This window comes from Aptenodytes forsteri, unplaced genomic scaffold (assembly GCF_000699145.1).
Source record: "Aptenodytes forsteri isolate BGI_AS27 unplaced genomic scaffold, ASM69914v1 Scaffold278, whole genome shotgun sequence".
Lineage (NCBI taxonomy): Eukaryota > Metazoa > Chordata > Aves > Sphenisciformes > Spheniscidae > Aptenodytes > Aptenodytes forsteri.
In genome coordinates this window covers 3,708,676-3,729,920 of record NW_008795907.1, presented here as the reverse complement: position 1 = coordinate 3,729,920, position 21,245 = coordinate 3,708,676, and the positions used below count along the sequence as shown (strand labels likewise).

The window sequence follows — 21,245 nt, the reverse complement described above, 5'->3', positions numbered from 1 at the left end:
ACATGGTGGTGTTGGGTCAACGGTTGGACTCGATGATCTTAGAGGTCTTTTCCAACCTCTATGATTCTATGAAAATACCTTAATTATATCTGTTGGGGCTGGCAGCCTTTCTGATAACTAAAAATGATCAGAACTTCCTATTATGAGATCCTTACCTTTAGGCACTTCTAACCTTTTGATGCTCATAATCATCAGGGTTACGTTTTTACTTACTATCTGCCATAGACAGGGGTTTTTTTATATATTAAAAATAATTAACAATTTCTTAGGCTTAGGAAAATATTGTTGGATTCCTATTAAAGGAAAACAGAAAACCTGTTGTTCTATCCTTTGAGAAGCTTTGGTTTCCGTTGAAATATGAGTTGAAATTTGGGGGTTGCCAGGGCTTCGTCTTTACCACACTTATGAAAATCCATAGAAATTATAGGCCCTTTTCCACTATCTGCAAAACACACAAACTTTAGACTTAGATTTTAGCATCTAAAATCCCTGAGCTGCTGCCTGTGGAGAGAACGTGTGCCGTGCTCAGGGCTGAGAGAAACATTTCTGATATTGCAGCTGTAAAAACTGCCTGGTCCAGTTCTAGGCAGTGTGAATAAAGGCCATTTCTGCTGTATCCTCAGTGATCCTTGTGCAGAGTCCAGGCAGCACAATGAGAAAACTACTTGACTGAAAAACAGAGGGAGCAAGACTCAAGCATGGAGAGGAAGGGGTCGTCTTCTGGACCAGGAAACTGCTATGAAGAGAGGAACTCACCCACAGCTGGGTGCTTCAGGAAATGGTGAGCTGGAAAAGGCTGTAAAACGTAGCACTGGAGCTAGGAGGAGGGGTGGGACACTAAGATTGTATGAGCAGCCAAGGGGTGAAGAGCCTGGGGAACGGCAGGATACTGAGATATGAGCTGCAGGAGGGAAGAGATAGGAATAATGTGTCTGGGAAACAGTAGGCTGAGGAAATCTTGTGGGGAATTACAAGTTGAAGCTGATTCAACTTGTAATTCAATCAAGATTCAGATTGTACAGAAAGAGGGATGGGAAAAAAGTATCTATCTATCTATCTATCTATCTATCTATCTATCTATCTATCTCTAAAAGATAAAAAATTGGTGTAGTGTGACAAAATACAAAGGTTTGGTCAACATGTGTTTGCACCAGCTATTCCTGACTTCACCACTTGCAAATCGAAGCACCATTGGCAGCATAGAGAAGAGTTGACTATAAGAAATTTATTTTATAAGTTGAAAGAAACTGCTCGAGTATGGTATAGGGCCTTTTCCAACACAGGTCCCAGTCCCTCTAGAGGCTTTCCCCGCTTTTATGCTTAAATCGGGCTATAAAAGCAGTGCCCTCTACTGCCCAGGACAAATAGTGCTGTGCTATGGGATGCTAACCCAAATTCACACAAGCATCCTTCAGAGTGCTACATTATTTTACATGCGTAGTGTTTCTTTCTAATACACGTGTTTGCATGAATTCAAACAAGGTAGATTCCCTCTTGCTGCTGAAGGTGACTATTTGTATTCACTGTTGTAGTACTTCCATTCTTTGAGCTTAGATCAAACGTAATCAAATGATTTTTAGATGGTCCTCATTCCTCTGAATTGGAGGTTTCAAAACCAGCCTAAAGAAATAGTTTGCTCTGCACTGGTAGACCAATGACCTCGCAGTGAGCTTTGCAACATGAAATTTCACACTGAGTTTCTCTTCCACTGTATCTAGTGGCCCATAATACAGACATACCATTTTTGGAATCTGACTCAGTGGGAAATGGTAGGTAAATAATACATTCATGCTGCTAAAACATCTGTATTGTATTAGAAATGAAGAGAAGTCAACATCCTATTAGCTGGTAATATAGGGTAGACACTGATTAGTGAATCTCCTTTCTAGGGTTTGAAATGACTAATTTGCTGGTCTCTGTGGGAGCTGCTTTCAGCTGAGGCTGCCAGTTGTGGATGGACACCCTGGGTGGATGTTTTTCTGTGATGGCTTTCTATAATCTCAGTCTGCACAACTGCTGCCACTCTGAAGCTGGAAGGACTGATCACAGTGGGGAAGAGCAGCTTTTGTTGAGTTCAGTTCCTTCCAGGTCTTTGGCTCTAGTTACTCTGAAAAACAGAAGTTGTGCTAGAAGCTCAGCACTGAAATGTTCAGGGCAAGTCAGACGAGTTGTCGGGAAGCAGCTCGTCATGCAAGGGGTTTGGATCTTTGTCCGATGTGGAAGGCTGGGAGGGAGGCACATGATCTTGTGGAGAACTCTAGAGTGCTTAGGGGGAGCTGGTGATTGCACAGGAGAAAGGTCATGGGAAAAAAAATAATTTGAGAATAGTTAGGCATAAAAATGCTCTTAAGTATCTTATGGAGGGTGTATGGCAGATTTTGGAACACCAGCAATAATGTCTGAGGTCATCTTGTTTTCAGACATCAGTGTTCTGAGATCAATGAACTAGTCTACTATTCTCAGAGCTTTGAATGACACATAGATTCAAGTCACCAGTAGCTTTGAAGGAGCCTATGGTGCTTTTCCTTAATCGGAGTGTTAAAGAATACATCCCATCTGAGTACAATTCAGATAATTATTCCTTTTCCTGAGCCATTTATTACATTCCCCGGTTGTGTTTACCTCTTGTCCTAAATTATGTAGCATGGCTATATGTGAAGTGACATCACTATCTGTGAAGAACACATTCATGTCAGACCTGCTGGTTATCTTCATGCAAGGAGAAGGGATTGTGCCTGCCCAGCCCTAGCATTTATATAGTTGCTGTAGGACGCTGCTGAATGTGAAGAGATGCAGCACTGATGCCCCACCTGCCCTCAGGACTGTGGGGATTCACTCCTGAGAACCCCACGGACCTTCCCAGTGCTGGTCAGAGGTGCCTATACTGTCCTTTCTGCAGACCTGCTAGCTTCTGCTTTCAGAAGAACTCTTAGCTGACAGGTACCAGTTTTCTTCTTTTGGGGAGAGATTAAATGCATTTCTTGAGACCAGTGATAATATTTTAGATGCCTTATCTACACAATGGCCTCTTTTCCCCATAGAAGGGGGAGAATAGTGATTACTGCAAATAATGGCAATATCCTTAGGCTCCTTCAGGCTTTTCACAATGCAGATTTCTAGCGGTTCTCTTATAAATTACAGCTGATCTTTTGGAGAAGGGAAGAGGGGTACATGGGCTCAGTTTGAGCTGGAATTCTAGTCTCATTCTCTGAAAAATTTCTCTGCTTAGTTGCCAGAGACAATGCCACTCAGTAACATTGCCTGCTTTTCGCAGACACATGACTTAGAACCTGTACTGACCTGTCAAGCTCTGTGCACAGCAGCATCTTTGATAAAACTGACTCCCAGCATAGTCTCATTGTTTCCAGCTCCAGGGAGAATCAGAATTTGCACGTTTCAGAGCTGCCTAAGTGGCGGTATCAGGATGTCAGAGACTGACAGTGATGATTATGCCGCAAGGAGAGGAAGACAGATGGGTTTGACATCGCAGAAGACTAACTCTCTAGTTTCATATGCTCAGTTTAATGCCAAAGGACAATCAATTTTAGCCAGGGCAATTAATTTATTTAAATCCAATTTGACAGTTTGGCTAAAATTTTTTTACTGGAGTCCTCTCCATAAGGAAAGGTGCCTGGAAAGGTACTATGCATTACACCAACACAGCTGGGCTCAGTAATTAGAACCACACAGTGCAGTATAATGCATGTGCCTTTAGAGGGCAAGTATTTAGCACTTTCAGCTTGATCCTCTACAGTACAAGTAGGGAATATCTCTTAGTTATACACACAAGAGATGAGGAGCTGGAGAGGGAGTTTGGGAGAATACCTCACTCACATATTAGAAAATGTAAGGCTAGGTAACTGCTCCTCTCTCTGCCTGGCTGCAGTGGCAAGAGAGCAGGGGTGAGGGTAAATTTATGGGATGTATGTAAATTTATGGGTTGTGGGATCAGGGCTTTTTGCTGGACCTAGGTCATGGAGGGATTTAAGCCAAAAAGGGCTACCTCACTGAAAGCCTCTGTTGCCTATTAGTTCCTCAAAGTAAACAGCAAACAGAAAGTCAGTCAATAGAAAACATCTTTGTAGCTACTTCCTCAGCTATAAAATCCTGTTTTCTATATGGGGTTGTATAACAGGCTTCAGGAGAGCCGTCTGGGAAGGCCGAGAATGGGATCACCCTTATGTTGGGGTGTTCCATAAGGAAATGCCCACAGGCTCTCCTCATTGTCTCAACAAGCTGCTTAAGGCAGTCTGCCCACTTTGCTTACACCACTGGGTGATCCTACATTACATTCCCCTTTTTTCAATTTTCCCCACTGGCTTCTTGTTCTCCTCCTCCTTCTTCACTGTCTTCTTCAAACTCATACTGATAAGACCCTTCATACTACAGTGCTAGTACTATATGTTATATATCATTAAGACTGAAAACAGCACTACAAGTCAGGGTGAGAAGGCATGGATCAGTAGCTATAGCTTAGTCCAGCTGCCCTTCCCAAAACAAGCATTCTTGCTCTGACACCACTCTGCCTATATTCTTCAGCGGAGGCACGGTGAATTCCCTGCGTGTGCGCTTCCTTACCTTTGAATCCATAGTTCGTCTAATGTTGTCTTATCAGAGTTTACTGGAGATGGCGATCCCTTATGAGATAAAACATTCAGAGGCTCTTTGACAGGCTCATTGCTTTTGAGTGAACCTGTGACATAAGAGAAAGCCAAGAGGGTGTTAAAACAGTCATTTTCTTAAGGGTCCTCTTTACTTTTACTGTAGGTAGTGGTTTGCTTACACCAAAGGCAACAGGAAGACCACAGACACAAAGATGGCTATATTTTAGCTTGGATTTTCAAACAAGATTGAAGTGTCATCAGCTTGCATAGTGCCAGATTGCACAGCCTTTGTCACAGCTGCAAATGCAACTGAGAAAAGGTGAAGGTAGATATACAATATCAGTCCTTAGGTAGCACTCTCGCCACTGCAAACTGGATCCCAACATTAGTGATTTTCAGTGCAATTCTTTAAGCAGAAAAGGTTTAGCTGTGTGTGCCTGTGCATGCCAATATTCAGTTTCCCAAGTCAGGGCTTCTTTACTGCTCTGCTTTCAGGCACACAGTAGATGTTCAGTTTACTGGATAAATCAAGGCTAGATTTGGGTGAGACAGGAGCTTTGCTTTTAATTGCGTCTCCAATTTCCCTCAGATAAACCTCTGATCCTTTCACAGGGAGCCAAAGTTGTATTATGTCCATGGCTTACTACTGCAGTACTTGGCAGGAGAGGATGCATCTCACTTTTCAAATGAAACCTCCTGTTGTTTGAGGTCTGTTGATAAATGGCCTTGTTTTTTATTAGAAATATTTTGGTCTAAGTCATAATTCTGTTTACATTTCAAACTGGTGACAGCACAGGCAGGTCAATGCTCTGACTGAAGCCGGTTTCTGACGCACCCTTTTAATCAATGCTATGGATTTTCAGAAGGAAAGGGTGAAATCCAGCCTTTTAAAACTCCCTAAAACAGTGCTAACAGCTTATAAAACACTAGTTTGAGTTACTCTCTTTGCCTTTTGAATAGCTTAAACATTTTATCCTTCTGTCAGAGGAGATTGCTTAAAAAACCAAACTTTTTCCAGTTAAAGGAAAGCATCTATTATGTTTTACAGCTCCTAGGCTGTAAGCCGAAGCTAGGCTGGTGCAAAGGGTGCCTATATAATAGCCTTTCTCTCTGCTGGATTTACATTCTTTTACATTATTTTTCTTCTCATTTCTTGACTCTTTATTTTTCCCATTTTGTATTCTACTCTGTATTTTCCCCTGCATTTTTCCCTTTCTTTCTTTCTTCTTCCCTTCCCCTCTCCTCCCCCTCCAGTCATTCCCTAAGCAGAATGAGAACAGGTTAACATTTGAGCTTGAGCCAGACTCTTGGATAGCTGCTGTTCAAATGGGTTTGAAGTCAAGATAAAAGAGCTCACCCATCCCTTGCTTCCATGCACGTCAGCAGATGCTGTCAGAAGAATTTCCGGCTACAAATGAGGCTGGTGTAGAAGCACCCGCTGTCCAGTTTCGGGGAGAGGGGATGGAATCAGTGGAGTAGAGGGAGAGGGTAGAAGAGCTGCTTACACAATCCTAGCTGAATTTAAAAGCTGTAGCTCTGAGCTGGACTTGCTACAGTCATACTGGAGAAAGAGCTATTGCTCCTAGCCCAGGTCCTGCTGTATGGACTGGAGAAAAGAAATGCTGTTCCCAGTGTGTCCTGCTGAACAATTGCAGATATGGAAGAAAAATCCCTGTTTGGAACAGATCCTGTTTAAGCAGTGGTAACACAGAGAGGGGGGGCGTGGGACAGAAGCGCAGGTCAGCTTCTGTGGATGCTCTAATGAGCTGCTAAGAGAGAAGCCCTTCTTTTAGCTTGTCCTTCTTCAATGACACTCACTAGACAGGGGGGATGTCCTCCTGTGCCGTTGTCCTGATGCCGTGATGCTGCAGATGTATGAAGAAGGTGAGTCCTTCTGTGCTGGTCTTGCTGCAGTGGCAGGAGCAGGTAACAGGGGAGAGGGCCTCCTCAGCAGTGGTCTGGACGCTGTGATGCTCGGGGAGCAGGAGAGAGGGTGAGTCTCTTCTCTGCTTGCTCTGCAGCAGCGCTCTGGGAAGGCGGTGAGAGGACGGCTCTGCTCTGGTCCTGCTGCTGCACTGGCAGGGTGGAGAGCAGCTCTGCTCTGGCATAGGCAACACTCAGTTTATCCACAAACCTCATTGACAACAGTAGCAGAATATTAAACAGGAGCTCTTTGCTCTGCTGCTGTCTGCTTGGAAACTTGGAGAAGGGAGGGAACTTTCCTTCTGTCCATGCCATAGGGTTGAATGGGCCTTTATACTGCTGAAATAGCGTGTCTCCCTTGGCGGGGCAGGCAGGAGACACCTATTTTCCTGGGGACATTTTCCAGACCTCCTTTATTTTGGGGTGGAGGATGTCTGTTCTTTGTTTTCTTAGAGAACTTTGTCTGCTTTCAGGGTCTGAAGCAGTGTGCTTTACTACTGCATAACAAAGCAATAGCTTTCAGTGGCTTGCATAGCACTCAAACATCAGGAGTAGCGTTGTATCATTTTGACTCATGCAGCTAGCCAAAGTTCAGAGTCCAGTGCATTGTTTCTGTTAGATTATAATCTGAACATAGGATAGGTATCTTCGCTGTGTTATAAAATTCAGTTTCTCTGAACATCTCGGAGATGAAGCAAAAGGCATTTTCTATGTTCACAGTTCCAGGTCTCTTTCATTTAGCGTCTAGATTAAAACCACTTCCATTTTTTTCTTGCAGCCCGGTTTCCAGTGCTTCTGAGTGTGTTGCAATAGCTTCTTTCCTGGCTCTCTCTTCAGCTTCTCATATCTTTATCTTGTTTCTTTCACAGACAGCTGCTCAGACAAGGTGCCAGCTCAGTGAAAGCCTGGCCTTGCAGTCATGCTCTGTACTGTTCATACTCAGAGAAAGCCAACTCGTTCCATTTCTACTGAAGCCATGGCTGAGCGCCTGTATGTTCTGGATGGTGTTCCTATTATTTCAGCCTCCTAGTTCAAAGGGAGCTTAGGTGGTTCTTACAGCTGTATTCAATGCAAGGTGGCAGCAACTGCATTTTCAGAGACATCTTGCTCCCTTCTCATAACGGTCCATTGCTATTTCCACAGGCTTGGTCCCTAAACTTACTGCTCTGTTTTTGCTGACTGTTTCCTCTATATGCTGTTCAGCTTGCCATACAGTTACTTGTATAGATCTCACCACTTTTGAATATGTCCTTTCTGTATGCTAAAGAAGTTCCTATTTCGCTGACAGCTTCATGTCTTTCCCTGTATAAATTATTTTTCTTTTAGAGACCAGAGGGGTGGCAGAGCAGAGTCCCACATTTGTTTAGATTCTCCGCCATGAAGCATGTTTAAACATTCAACCATTTTGCATTTCCAAGCTGAGCAAAGAAGGATGGCACCCCTCTGCCAGCTGTGCCATAGGGCAGGGGTGTTCTGTAATGTGCTGACCGCTGAGCCGCTTTCTACCCTCCCTGTCCCTTTTCTAATCTCATCAACTCCTATACTTCCTAATCTCACTGGAAAAGGAAGCATAATGCTGTTTGGGTCAGTACTCACCTGTAGCATGCCCCACGTGCATTGCCTCTCTCGAAGTCTTTCTTTTCTCTCTGCTCGGCAGCCTCATGGACCGGTAGTACCTGGAATTTCTTTGAATGGCAATGTAATGTGTGTGCGAGTCCCTCTCGTGGGTCACTGGGTTAGCACCTTCTGACTCTTCCTCACCTTCAGAGATTGAACCTGACTCTCTCAGTACCTGCTGAGAAAGCCCCTGCTGGAGCCCACCAGTGGAGAGCCTGTGGGCGGCTTCTCTCCCGTGCCCATCCATGGCTTCCAGATCTTGTCTCTATGGCAACTGAGACGAAGGATCAGCAGCAAAGCAGCAGAAGACAGGTAGCCTCCACAACTCCATCAGCTTTATCTGAATTAGAGCTGGAGACAGACAAACAAAACACAACAAAATAGGAAAAAAGAGGACAAAGTTCTGGTTAGTTCAGAGGCTGTAGTGCATCATCTGTTTAGGATAACGGGGACTTTCCAGGACGTTTTGTCTGAGATCATTCTGAGATCATCACCTTACAAGCCTTATTCTAATGTCCTGAACGTTGCTTTGACGTGCTCATGGTTGTCCTGCCATGAGACATTGTAGTGCTACAGATGCTACTGGAAAAATGTTGTATTTGCTGAGTTGATGACCACTCCCTTTTGCCACTTGTGAGCAGTAGATTACTAGTTGATTTAGAGTGGATACAGGTAATGGCCCTGCCCTTGTTTTTGAGGGTGAAAATGTTACGGAATAGAAAGTAAAAGCTGAAGAGAAAGCTCTGTTAATCTGTCTATTATCTGTGTACTTCTCCCTGTAATAGAAGAATTAATGCCTTTTACAGGACTGGGTGCCTTCTAACACTTATTAACAACACTCATTCCTGCGGTGCAGATAAGTGAAGAAAAATCCATAACTGTCAAGAAAAGAAGGTAGAAGAGACAAGATTATGTAGCAATGGAGAGCACAGAGACTTGATTTTGTTTCCCAGAGTTGCCCTCAAGTGCCAATGTACCCTCTCAGTGACGTGGGGACTTCAGCACAGGGGTTCCGCTGCTCTGTGTCGGTACATGGACTATGCCAGTACTCCCAAGCGTTTTTAGGAGGCAAATCACTGCAACAGCAAAACAGCAGTTGATCCTTCAGCCTTTGCAAGACTGGGTAAAATGTGAACTGATTACTTAAGTGTTCACTGCTGGCTTTGTCTTGTTGAATTCTTACAGCTGTCAAAGCCTTTCTAAGTACATGACGTGATTTTGTGACTGATGAGGCTATCATGAATAGTAGAAAGAGATGCTGTATAGGAAATGTGAATATAAAATTGACAGGTCGCTGAGAGAAGGGCGTAAAATAGTGCTATGGATTAGTCATTAGATGCTGCTTTGAGAAGTTATACGTATCACTGGTTTGTTAAATTACAGTATATCCAAGATACTCTAGAAGGTAAGTGTCTCAATTTTTGTTCTGGGTTTTCTGCAATCTCTATGAACCCATGTGTGCCACAAACCTTTTTCTTGCTTGCCCCCAGCGTCACTCCAGCTGACCCTGGGACATCAGGGACAGTTGGGACATCATCTGTGAATCCTCTGCTTTCCAAAATTTTTGAGGGCCCTATGTTTTAGCCTTATAAAGGGAGGGTCACTACCTGAAATCATGCGCTGGGCCTGAGTTGTTCTGCTTCCTCACTCTACAGATGAGAAAGTCTCCTTTCTCCTTTCATAACCTGAACCACAGCATGCAGCTCATACCTGCTAAATTTGGATCCTGACTTCAATTCTGCCAAGACTTTTGGACTGTTTGGAACCGGTGGTTGCTCTGGGACTGTTTCCAGTGTTACTGGAAGTGTATGAAGGACCCGTTTGTTGGTTGTGGTGTTAAGTTTGGTTTGTAAATTACTCTGAGGTATAGAGATTCACTAAGCCTGTTTCTGTTTCTGTGGCTCAGTGGAACAGCAAAATAAAAACAGCTGCTGTTGGAGACAGCTTGAAAAGAAAGAAGAGGCTGTTTCTTTTCCTGTGCCTTTCTTACTGTCCCATGACTAAAGCCCCAAAGGCTTGATCCTTGCAACTGTGACGGAAGCATTTCTGTTAACTGGACCACAATTAATATTACACCTATAATCTTTCCTAACCCTAAACTCTAACAACCACTTATTTTATATTTATTTCTCTTCTATAAACTGTTTTATGCCTTGCCGCTCGAGGAGATGAACCTGTAACAATCTCCTCTATATCAAAGTTCCTATGTGCTTCAAGTCGCCACCTCTTGTCCATGTTACTCAGACCAGGGCAGAGACCTGTCTCTCTTTTGTGGCCTTTGCAATGCCGACATAGTTTGCAATGCTTAGCAAATTGCTGCATGGCTAAGTGAAACTCACTCAGCTGGGTTGCCCAAAGACGTAACTATGTGTTCAGTAGCCCTATCAAACCAGTGTAGTTATCTTTGCCAGATACACTTTTTTTGGTCCATCAGCAGAATGAAGGGTGTCCATCCCGAACAGTTAGCTTGCTGTCAGGCTACCAAACAGTCCCTAACAAACAAGATGTTTGACCAGAAGTGACTATAGCAGTGGATGAGAGGAAGACTTCCATGTTTTCTAGGAGAGGCAAGGGTGAGGGGGCACTTGTTTATTGTGGTGGCTATAAACAATATATATTTTTTTACTTTGATCAATGAAGAGTTCAAGAACAGAATGTATTTCTGAATTCCAAAATTGATACTCTAAGAAATTATTGAGAAACCATTTACTGATATGTCAATCAAATAGTCCTGGCTTTTGCAGTTGCTTTAGGTGTATTAAAAACTAGGGATGAGTTTAAAGGATACATTCAAATTTAGTATTACATTATTCTGGTAGCAGTCAAGCTATTCAGTGACAGAGAATGAATGATTCAAGTAGGTGTGGACCATAACTATCCCTGTCTAAGTTTTTGTAGTGAATTTTTGAAGAACGTATTCACCTCTGATAGTCACAGGTAGTTGAGTGTCAGGTCTTGCGTCAGGAGTAACCCATCCCATGTATCCTGAGATCACGTCTTGCTGCAGCATCACCACCTACCTGAATGTGCTTTGCAGGCAAACATACTTCCCCGTAGTTCAAGAAGATCAAAGTAGCAGTCTGTAGGGAAAAAGAGAAAGACGACAACAGTAAAACCAGCAAGTGATGCACATACAGAAATACTAGAGATATGCATTTTGACTCACACATAATTCAGCCTCCAGGAATTTGACTGTATAGAAATTTTACTTGCCAATGTAAAAAAATGGCATTTACCATCAAATGCCATGAATTTGCTGTTGTACAAGAGCAACTGAACTTGAGGACATTAGGTAAAATTGTAAAAGGGACTGAGGTTCCTAGAGCAGTGTGGACCTGGACACGTGGATGTGTGTGGGAAACAGGGACCGCTGCTGCTTCTGGGAGGGTGGGACTGGATGTGTTTGCAAGGCATGGTCTGGCTGTGGATGCCAACAACTAACTGCTGGTCCCTACTGTACAAAGAGAGTGGGCTGATAGGGATTCAAAGGGTATCAGGTGTATCAAAAGAGCAACTCCGTTTAATCAGTTAGATCTAATAAAAGATAAGAATGTTTTTAGTAGCAGAAGCTGCAGCCTGAAAGTTGAGATTGCAGCTGCGTACACCTGCAGGTATTTCAAATGGATTTAGTCTGGGCAGAGTTTGGTCTGGGAGTCTGGAGCAGGAGGTTTATTCTAGCACCGGTTGATCATCTCTCTCTTTTTGCTCATCCTGCAACATGCCAGGCGGGCGCAGCTGCACAAGCCGCGGTAGAGGCAGACTGTGTGGTCTGTTGCTGGTGGCAGCCCCAGTGGGCACTGGCAGCAGAGGGAGCTGCCGGGGGCTGGCAGCCCCGGAAAGTCAGGCTGGCTGCCTCAGCTGTTGCTGAAACAGGAGGGGTGCAAGTGGTGCCTTAGCTGCTGGGAAGAGCCACTTCCCTTCCTCGCCAAACCTGCTGCTCCACATGCCCTGACCCCTCTCTCAGCAGCAGTTTTCCAGGGCTCCAGCGCAGCAGAGCAGGCAGCTGCATCATGGCTGCTTTGCTGCCCCTGGTAATTTGCCGCCCTGGGTAATGGGCTATTTTGTTATGCCTGGTGCTGGCCCTGAGCTGACAGCCTCTGCCTCTATGAGGATTTCTTCCGCACACTCCCTTCCACCGCCACGAGGCAATTGTTTGCATGGGACTTAGCTGGCTCCCTGCACTCAGCCTTCCCTGTGATAGAAGAGGTGCGGTAGGATGAGACTAGTGGTTCTGCTTGCTGGTGGATCCAGTGCTTCATTAACCACCTAATTCCCCTTTAAAATGGGGAAGCGTATTGTCTGACTGAAAAGTGTTAAGTACTGCAGTAAGTAAGTATATACTTATAGAATACTTAATGATTTTGAAATGAAAAATGCTCAATTTGCCAATGTTGTACAATGTTGTTGCCTACTTTGGAAGAGTTGCTTAATTGCTTAATTAATATTAGGCTGAAATCCCCAGCTATGCAACACAGGGATGTTTTGAAGCAGGAAATAACAGGTATGAATACAACTTGACTGTATGGTTGTTCTGTATAGGGACATACAGTCACGGAAGATGAATTGCCCTTGTCTGATTGTCTAATGTATCCCTACCACCACCAGGGAGAAGTTAACAGTATTGATATGCCTGAATGGCCACACAAAATATGCAAGGATTGTGTCCCACCAGAAGGCAGTCAGGTGCTTTAAGCACAGAGGGCAATGAACTCCTACACTGAGTTATCTAGCAGTGTGTTAGTTTTGCCATCAACTTAAATCCATCTATGACTGAATGCCCCTTTAAATTATGTATAGCTCAATGGAAAGTTTTGGGGATCAATGCAGAAATTACTGCCTTGGCTGTAGGGTTTTTATGCTGTAGAAGGGCAGAAGGTCATATAACCTTTTCTTCCTTTTTATGTGTTGAAGTTGTTTCAAGTATAAGCCCTATTAATGACTCATCTGGAAGGTTTTGCACACTGAATGTAGGGATGCACCTTTCATGTATATTTCATGAACCAGGTGGAGCTCTTTTAAGACAATATTTTGTCTTCAAGCCCTCATAGTTAACATGGCTCCTTTAATATTTCTTCTTTAAATACAATCTGAATGTACATGCAAACACCGATTTTGCTGCATATTATCAGTTTCTTTCTAAAATGCTTTAATTACTTTGAAAGTCTTGGGCAAACTGAAAACAAACCTCTGCCTCCCACCGCTATCTGTCTCCCATTACATCCCTGCTCATGTATTAGGCATCGATTTTTTTTCCCCCTCTTCCTTGGTTTTAAGTGGAGTGGAATGTCATCTCTAAACTATTTCACTGTGCATCATAATGAGGCGAAAACAGCTCTGTAGGGATAGGGCACAGTCCAAAATCCAGCAGCAGGCCTTACTCATCAGCTGCCGTTCTTGCTCACGTGGGTGCCAATCCCTTAAGGAGTGCCACGCGCGGGTGGGCCCCGCTGAAGGCACTGGGGCTCTACACAGGCTCAGGCCTGCATTTGCATCGGGAGATATTTCTGTCTGAGTCAGGGGAATAGTAACACCCACAGACTCAGCCCTAGGCTATGGCAGATTTAGCTCTCAGCAGATGTAGCTATGAATTCATTTAGCCTCATCAGTGGCTTAAGCTAATACACAGACTTTAAGCTGGTGTAAGTGAGGCACTCTCACGTGTCCTGTTGAGCCATCCCTGCTACAGGGGGACTAACTTCCAGCAGAAGGATGCACAGGCAGCTGGGCATGGTAACACCTTAACCTAAAGCCATCAGGGCCCTGAGCTGCCTGACTATACATATATTTATGTTTTCATTGTTACTGGTTGGGATAACCCTCCTTGGAACCATTAACAGTCCTGACCCTTTCTTTTAGATGGTGGCAAGAGACAGTTAAGCACGTGTCCCTGTCCAAAGCAAAGGTACATGACATTTCACAAAGGAATTTGAACTATTTAGGTGCAAGGCCAAGGTATTATTTGATTAAGGCACAGGGGTGGAGAAACCAGGAGGAGCATGAGAACAGACCAACCAGAAAGTGAGACACAGACCAAAGAGGTTCACAGAAGAAGCCAGAGAAAAATAGACAATACATTTGGGGCTGGCTGAAAGAATGTCAAATTGTTTGACCCCACGTTTCCAGAAAACAAACATTTTGTACTTATTTTGTAAATAAGATTGAATTCTATCACCAGTCCTAACAGAATCAAACTACAAGCACTCCAATTTTGAGATAGTCTTTCAGGTGAGAAAGGTAACAGAATGGTTTTATTGCCATGATTTAGTGATGGTACCTTATTTATAGCAAGCAAAGCCAAGAGAGAATTATGCAGTTCATTACACGTTTGTGACAATAAAACCTTTATGTCTTGCACATATGTTACAGAGAACCTGTTTTAGAAACACTTCAGAGACTAAAAATAAATACATTGGATTAGTTTAATATAGCCTCCGAAGCCATGTGCTTTGGAGACACCATGAGACCAAGCGAACAGGGCTTGGAGAGAGAAACCAATACATTTAAAACAGCTAAAAATTACTCAAATGGTCTTGCTAGGTACAAAAATGTTTCCAGAATTAAGTCTGGCATACCTTCTATGGGTAGAGGTAAGCATACACGTGTAAACATAGACACAAAATGAGTGTATCCTATAAATGGTTACTTACACATAACAGAAAAGGTTACATGCCTTCACACAATTCCCTCTGCATGAAACATGGAGTATTTATAGCAGCTACTCTGTGTTAATTAACCAATATATATCAATATATACTGAATGAATAACACTAAATAACTGCAATTTTTTCTGCTGCCAGGATGATTTATCTTTTTGACTGTTTACTGATTCTTTATGAGTCAAAAATAATGATTAAAAATATGTGCTTTCTTGTATACCACTAACAATTTTCATCTCTGCTCATGGATGTACTTGTTCAATCCATGTATCTCAGAGTGGTCCAGCCTTATCCCATTGCATTCCATGCTTCATCCCCTGGGTCTTGTGTAGTAGACGTACTACATAGCCCATAGCTACAGCTAAGATGTTAAAGAATTCTCCCTCTTGAGCTATTCTACATATGTGTATATGTACACACATATATGCATATATAAACACACACACACAGTCTCCAGCTATGTAGGGGGAGTTAACCTAATTTTTAAAGCATGCAGAAGAGCAGAAGTGGAAATCTACAAGCCCTTCTGGTTTTCATTATAAGCTCTTAAAACTAATTAAACAAAAACCTGACCTTATTTTTATTCCTTTCCTTAATTAGTGCACATGCAATGGTGAAAGTACATCCCTGCTTGAAGGTTTTGGGAGAATCTCGAGAAGTAAAAGGTATAAAACTCGTCCTGTTCCTCTGACATCACTGACATCTCTCTATACTAATAAGAACTCCTGCCTCTAGAGGAAGCCCCCTTTCCTTTTCCCTGCTGATTATGGAATGTTGTTGCCCCTGATGCCATCCCATTCCTTATTTCTGCTTAGAAGATACTAGTGAAATTGTTGCTAAGTAGCTGTGGTCTAAAACTCATGAGGTTTTCCAGGCTTATCCCTAGAAGGTAAGTGAATAATTAAAAAACAAATCACTGCATCTCCTATGCTGGGGGGAGTACACGACTATCAACTCAGGGCTAGGTGCAAATCACAGGACATAGCCTCAAAGCATGAGATACCAATGTGCTATGCAAGTTCACAAGAAGGGCCTCAGCAGCCTGCCTGGTGATCTCTCCTGTTTTACAGGATTGCACATGGGAGTTGTGAGTCCTTGTTCCTTTTTGTTTGTTATCTTCTGTTTGGACCATGTGAAGCCTTCTAGCCATGGAAAGAATATGCAACATAAAGCTTACACTTAAAAAATTAAAGGACTGAGAGTTTAGTCTCAGTGAAATGGTTTAGTCAAGAACACAGTACGAGAAATAATGTCCTGGGTATAATGCCTTGCTGAAAGCAGAGAAGTTTAGTAATGCCAGGATGCTTAGAAGAGGAGGTTAGCAGATGTCTTGGTTGAAGCTTTTCAAGACAGACTCGTTAGTAAGCAGACAGGCCCAGTGTTCCTGGGGCAGATAACACCTGTGCTGCTTTTGGGGAAAAATATAATGAGATCCACTTCTATTTCTAGATTTGCTGGTTGTGTATGAGACACTTATTATGGAAGAAATGAGCATGGGTGGTTATTTGAACTGCAGAGAGGTAAGAACTCAAAGGGATTTTTATTTGAAAGCTTCCATACAGAATCAGGGAAAGAAGAGGGCTGATTTTGTTGATTAAGGAATAGTAGAGCTCTCAGTTTTTCCTCCCTCAGTGGTTATTGGGTGGAGGGTCCAAGGAGTGCCTGTTTGGTGAATCTGCTTGCGAATTTGTAGCTGCAAGGGAGCCAGAAGTCAGTAAGACATCAGAATCCTGTTAGACTGGTTTCTACTGGTTTGAAATGCCAGGCAGGTTTGGAGTGCTGCTGTGCCAGGCTATCCTTGTCAACTGCATCAAGCTAATTTCAGCTAATTTCAAACCCGACATAAGCTGTTACTATTCTTATAGCCTGTTACACTGATTGCACGTGTCTTTAGTAACTCAGGAAAAATACTTGATAGACAACTCTGGAAACTGTGCAGCAAACAGAATCAGTCATGCAAATTTCCCCTCCAGAAGGGCTCTTTTTAGCCCCAGGGGAGGACCCTGGCAGGAAGGGAAGATTGCTGGACGGCTGCTCCCAATGCAGAGCAGTCTCTTCTGTCCTAGGGCTGAGGCACTAGCTCAGGGCTTAGGCAATCACATCCAGAAGCCCCCCCACACTTGCCTCCAGTTTGCCAGCTACACCACTAGACAGCGTTGCACTGTAGAAAAACAGGCACACTTGCAGTACTCTCTGGCTGCATGTGCATCCACAGTAAGTCTCCATTTTTTTGTCAAACAAGTGACATGGTCTCCTCAACTATAACTCTGTAGCTCACTTTACCCACATGCTGTGAAAATTGGTAAACCTTTTCCTTTCAGACCTTTCATTCTACCCTTCCTGTAACCCTCCTCTGTTAGCCTCCTCTTCATTCCCAGTTTTTAAGCACAGAAAGAGCAAGGCTGGGATGCGGGTAGTGAATCTCACAGCTGTGGCACTAAATCGGATCCTGTGAGAGCAGATTTCATTTCTCAGCTTTGCTGTGGTTCCCTGGGCAATCTTGAGCACATCAGGGATTTTCCCCATCTCTAGTCTGGGAGTGGTATACTATAGTTTATGAATACTCCTATATTTCTCCCATAGTCTTTTTTCTTCCGAGTTACTTGAGCAGGAACTCATTGTACGTACAAGAGCATGACATGAGTTAGCCTGACGGGTTCAAAAGAGCTCTGGACAATATTGTAATTAAAGAAAAAATGAACCAGTTTGGCTATTCTCTCTTTTTTGGTTCTTTTTCATTTGATATTTCCTACATTTCTGTCCCCAAGTGAAAAGCAGGCATTTTGTCTAGCTTTCTAGTTCCTCAGTGTCCCTGTTGCTCTTCCTAAGTTTTATTTGAGCTGGCTGCAATTTCTCCTAAGAAGGGGTCACTTTTTCAGGAATTGCTCCCTTTTGGACCAGCGAAGTCCAAGTCTTGAGGATAGAGTAACCTGCTAGACCTGTTTTTTTCATAGACATCTGTTTCAAAGATGATTTTGGCTAGGAAAGAGAAGGGAGGGAGAAGACAAGGTTTCTAGATTGTTTTAGGTTTTACAGAGTCTTGTCAGTTTTTCTAATTTGAGATCTAATGGGGCTGCTTCCATGGCGTGCTGCTTGGAAACATGAAATATTGCCTCCAGGCACTATTGTGGGAAAAATAATAATTCTATAGAAATCATAGAATAAGCTACTTTCAAAAGGAGAATTTGTGTGAAAACCCCAGGCATTGGCCACATACTCAGGGAGAGATAATGGTAATTATATAGTTAAAGCATTTTACATTGTCTTGCAAATGTCCTCTCCAAATTATGGCAGTGTGGGACAATGAGTTCTTTGTCTCTGGGCTCTTCTTTTCTGGCAATTACTGTGGTGTTTCACACATACTCCTGTATTTACAGTTGGTCTTAAAGTGTGTTGGATTTATCAGTCCCAATTTCTCCCAATTTCTGGAGAAAATCAGACCTGAATAAAATTTCTGTCCATCGCTTAAAATGAATGTCAGCCAATTAGTCCTTTTTGCAGGTTCAGTGAAACGTTTTACATTTTTTTTGTTATTTTAGTGCAATTTCCTACTTTCAGCTGAATGTGGAAGTGGCAGCTCCACTATAACGGTTGAATCTGTCGATAGTTTAATATCTCAAGAGCTAGCTTGTTCTTATGAAATTTGAGTTGCTGCTTACTTTGGTGCATTTAAAAATATACATAATTGCTGGGACAGTTCACAGCTACACTGGATACGCTGCAGTTGGTCTCCGTAGAGTGAAAGGAAAGATCAGCTAAGGGGAAGGATCAGCCTGGCGTTAGGAGGAAAACAGGCTGTTTTTCATATTTCCTGTCTTTATTTTATTTATATATTTTTTTAAAGCAAGATCACACATAAACATTTGCCAGGAAAAATCACAACTTGTCCTGCCCCTGGAAAAAGACACACTGGTTGGTTGGTTGGTTTTGGGGATGTTTGCTGTTTAGCTGGTCACATTAATGCCCGTTCTGTGCAGGCTGCGTCTCCTCTCTGACTACGCTTCCTCCCTGCGGTGGTTTTTATGCCTGTCAAACTGTGCCAATGGTGTCTCTCCTCTCTGTCAGCCAGTATTTCAACAGTGTCACGGCTGTGCTCTGTCTGGGTTGCACAGTACTCCTTCAGTGTGACTCCCCTTGTAAAGCAAAGTTGGTTCTTTCTTGGGCACTGGATTTGTGCCTTTGTTTGTGGCGTGAGGTTTCTTCCTCAGACTGTTCCTCTTCCAGCATCCCCCCAGAATAGGATTTTACTCACCTGGCAGGCTGCGGCTGAACCAGTCTCTCATTTGCCATCGGAATGAGATATGTCCAACAAGTCTGGACTAAACTCCCCCAAGTTGTTCGAGATTTGCAATTCAGTTGTGAATCCCGAGGCAGGTATGTCCTACAGAAGATTCCTGTCCTTCGGTCCTTGTTCCTTCTGTCAGTTCTGCTTGAGAGTGAAGTTTCCCTCAGACTTTGTTTGCTCAGTTTCCAGAGTCACAGCAAACATAATTTAAAGGAACAGCTTTCCCTTTACCCAGATAAGTTAGTACAAACATGCCCTGAATGTCCTTTGCACTGTTTGTGCCAAAGGCTTAATGACAGGGCATTGTTAAACCTCCCGTATAAATCTTTAACAACTGGTGAAACTTTGGTCCAAATCTGCAAACTCAAATAAGTGGAAACAGTAAAAGGTATTTGCTTACACTTTTAAGGCCCACTGGCTGAGAAACTGCTCTTGCTTTACATTATTTACAGCCATTTGAGATGAAAAGACCTAAATGTTTATGACTATTTTTAGGGTGTCTTTTTTTAATTTCATGTGTGTTCACATACCTGGGCACTGGGGTGGATATAGCAGAGGCAGCCTGGTTTTATTTTAAGGATTTTGTATCTGTTCATCCAAACGCCTGTTACAATTTTCATCCATGAAGTACTTCGATTTCTTATTCAGGTTGTGCTTACATTTGCTGTTCTTTCCACTAGGCTTGCTTGCTATTATTTGAATGTCCCTTTTCTGCAGGCAGCGTAGGGCCCGATGCTTCAAAGGAAGACAAATAAGCCTGTAATTCCTGTAGATACCTATGCACTGCTATACTTAAGAGAGAGGTTTTCCCTCATCCTTGGATAACTCACTTGGTATTTTTAAGCCTGTAGTTTGAATGACTCTTATAAAAAGCCTCATATCACCTGCTGAAGTTTATGCTAGTCTTTGCCTTGATTTTTTTCTTTTTGAAGTTCACTGAACTTGCCAAGTGCCTTGTTCATCTCAAAATATTTTAGTTGGCCACAACATCACCCTATTCCTTTTAAAATGCAGCTGTATGCCCAGCCTACTCTGTGGAAGGCCAAATGTTCATTGAGTAAAGCTTTGGTTAATATGAGGTCGGTCATCATAGCTTCATGGTCACCAGTGTCAGTGTCCCTTTACATCAGCTGAGGGCCTGGCCTAGGCATAGAGGGCTGTCAGCAATTAATCCTGTAATGATTAATCAAGGTCACCATCAGACCTGTGTACTCCTGGTCTGTGAGCTAGCAGGACACGGGAATGAGGGATGCACTGGAATTTGGGCTCCTCTCTGTCTCAAGAGTCACTCCATGGTGAATCTAGCTAGCCTTGTGCTTCAGACTTGCTTATCTGAGTGTCCCAGCACTGGCAGAGTACGTGATGCAAGGGACCCCAGTTTTCTTGCATTTTCCAGTCATTAAATTGCTCCAGTGACTCCTTCCCAGTGTTGCTATTTTGAGGGCTAAATAAATCCTGCTTCTACAATCCCCTTTCTGTATGTAAATCTCACCACCTCTCCCTTTGCTTCCCATAGATTGTGACATTCATTTTGTTACAAAAATAAAGTGTATTTATTTTTTTCTGTTCCAAATGGGCAAAGTAAATGGAAAAATGGTGTAATGTGTATCATAGGCAGGCTGTTTATTGGACGTTGTCTCTCACAGAGTAAGGAAGCTTCCCACAACTCACCGTGGAGTGTCAGAAGGATTACAGGTCTGCTATGGGGTGATGCTGTTGCCCTTTGGATTGAGGGAGTATTTTTTGGATTTTGCCCAATTCCTTCCATGAGGAGAGGAAATAAATCGTAAAAGGCTATTATTTAGAATCATAGAATAGTTTGGGTTGGAAGGGGCCTTTAAAGGTCATCTAGTCCAAGCCCCCTGCAATGAGCAGGGACATGATCAACTAGATCAGGTTGCTCAGAGCCCCGTCCAACCTGACCTTGAATGTTGCCAGGGATGGGGCATCTACAACCTCTCTAGGCAACCTGTTCCAGTGCTTCACCACCCTCAGCGTAAAAAATTTCTTCCTTCTATCTAGTCTGAATCTACCCTCTTTTAGTTTAAAGCCATTCCCCCTTGTCCTGTCACAACAGGCCCTGCTAAAAAGTTTGTCCCCATCTTTCTTATAAGCCCCCTTTAAGTATTGAAAGGCTGCAATAAGGTCTCCCCAAAGCCT

At 43.1% G+C, this 21,245-nt stretch overlaps 1 protein-coding gene and 1 long non-coding RNA gene across 2 annotated transcripts in view; one reads left to right on the top strand and one right to left on the bottom strand.

The window, feature by feature from the left end:
• NEU2 (neuraminidase 2) overlaps window positions 1-21,245 on the top strand; it is a 36,201-nt gene that overhangs the window by 1,652 nt on the left and 13,304 nt on the right. Inside the window, exon 2 of the mRNA XM_019473404.1 lies at window positions 624-781. Coding sequence (XP_019328949.1) covers window positions 699-781 — 83 coding nt within the window. The 5' untranslated portion in view covers window positions 624-698. The remainder of the gene's footprint in view (window positions 1-623; window positions 782-21,245) is intronic.
• Window positions 8,395-19,225, bottom strand: LOC103903161. The gene is made up of 3 exons (XR_657843.2): window positions 19,053-19,225; window positions 11,165-11,224; window positions 8,395-8,495 (listed from the first exon to the last, which is right to left on the bottom strand). It is a non-coding gene; the product is annotated as an uncharacterized LOC103903161 (long non-coding RNA).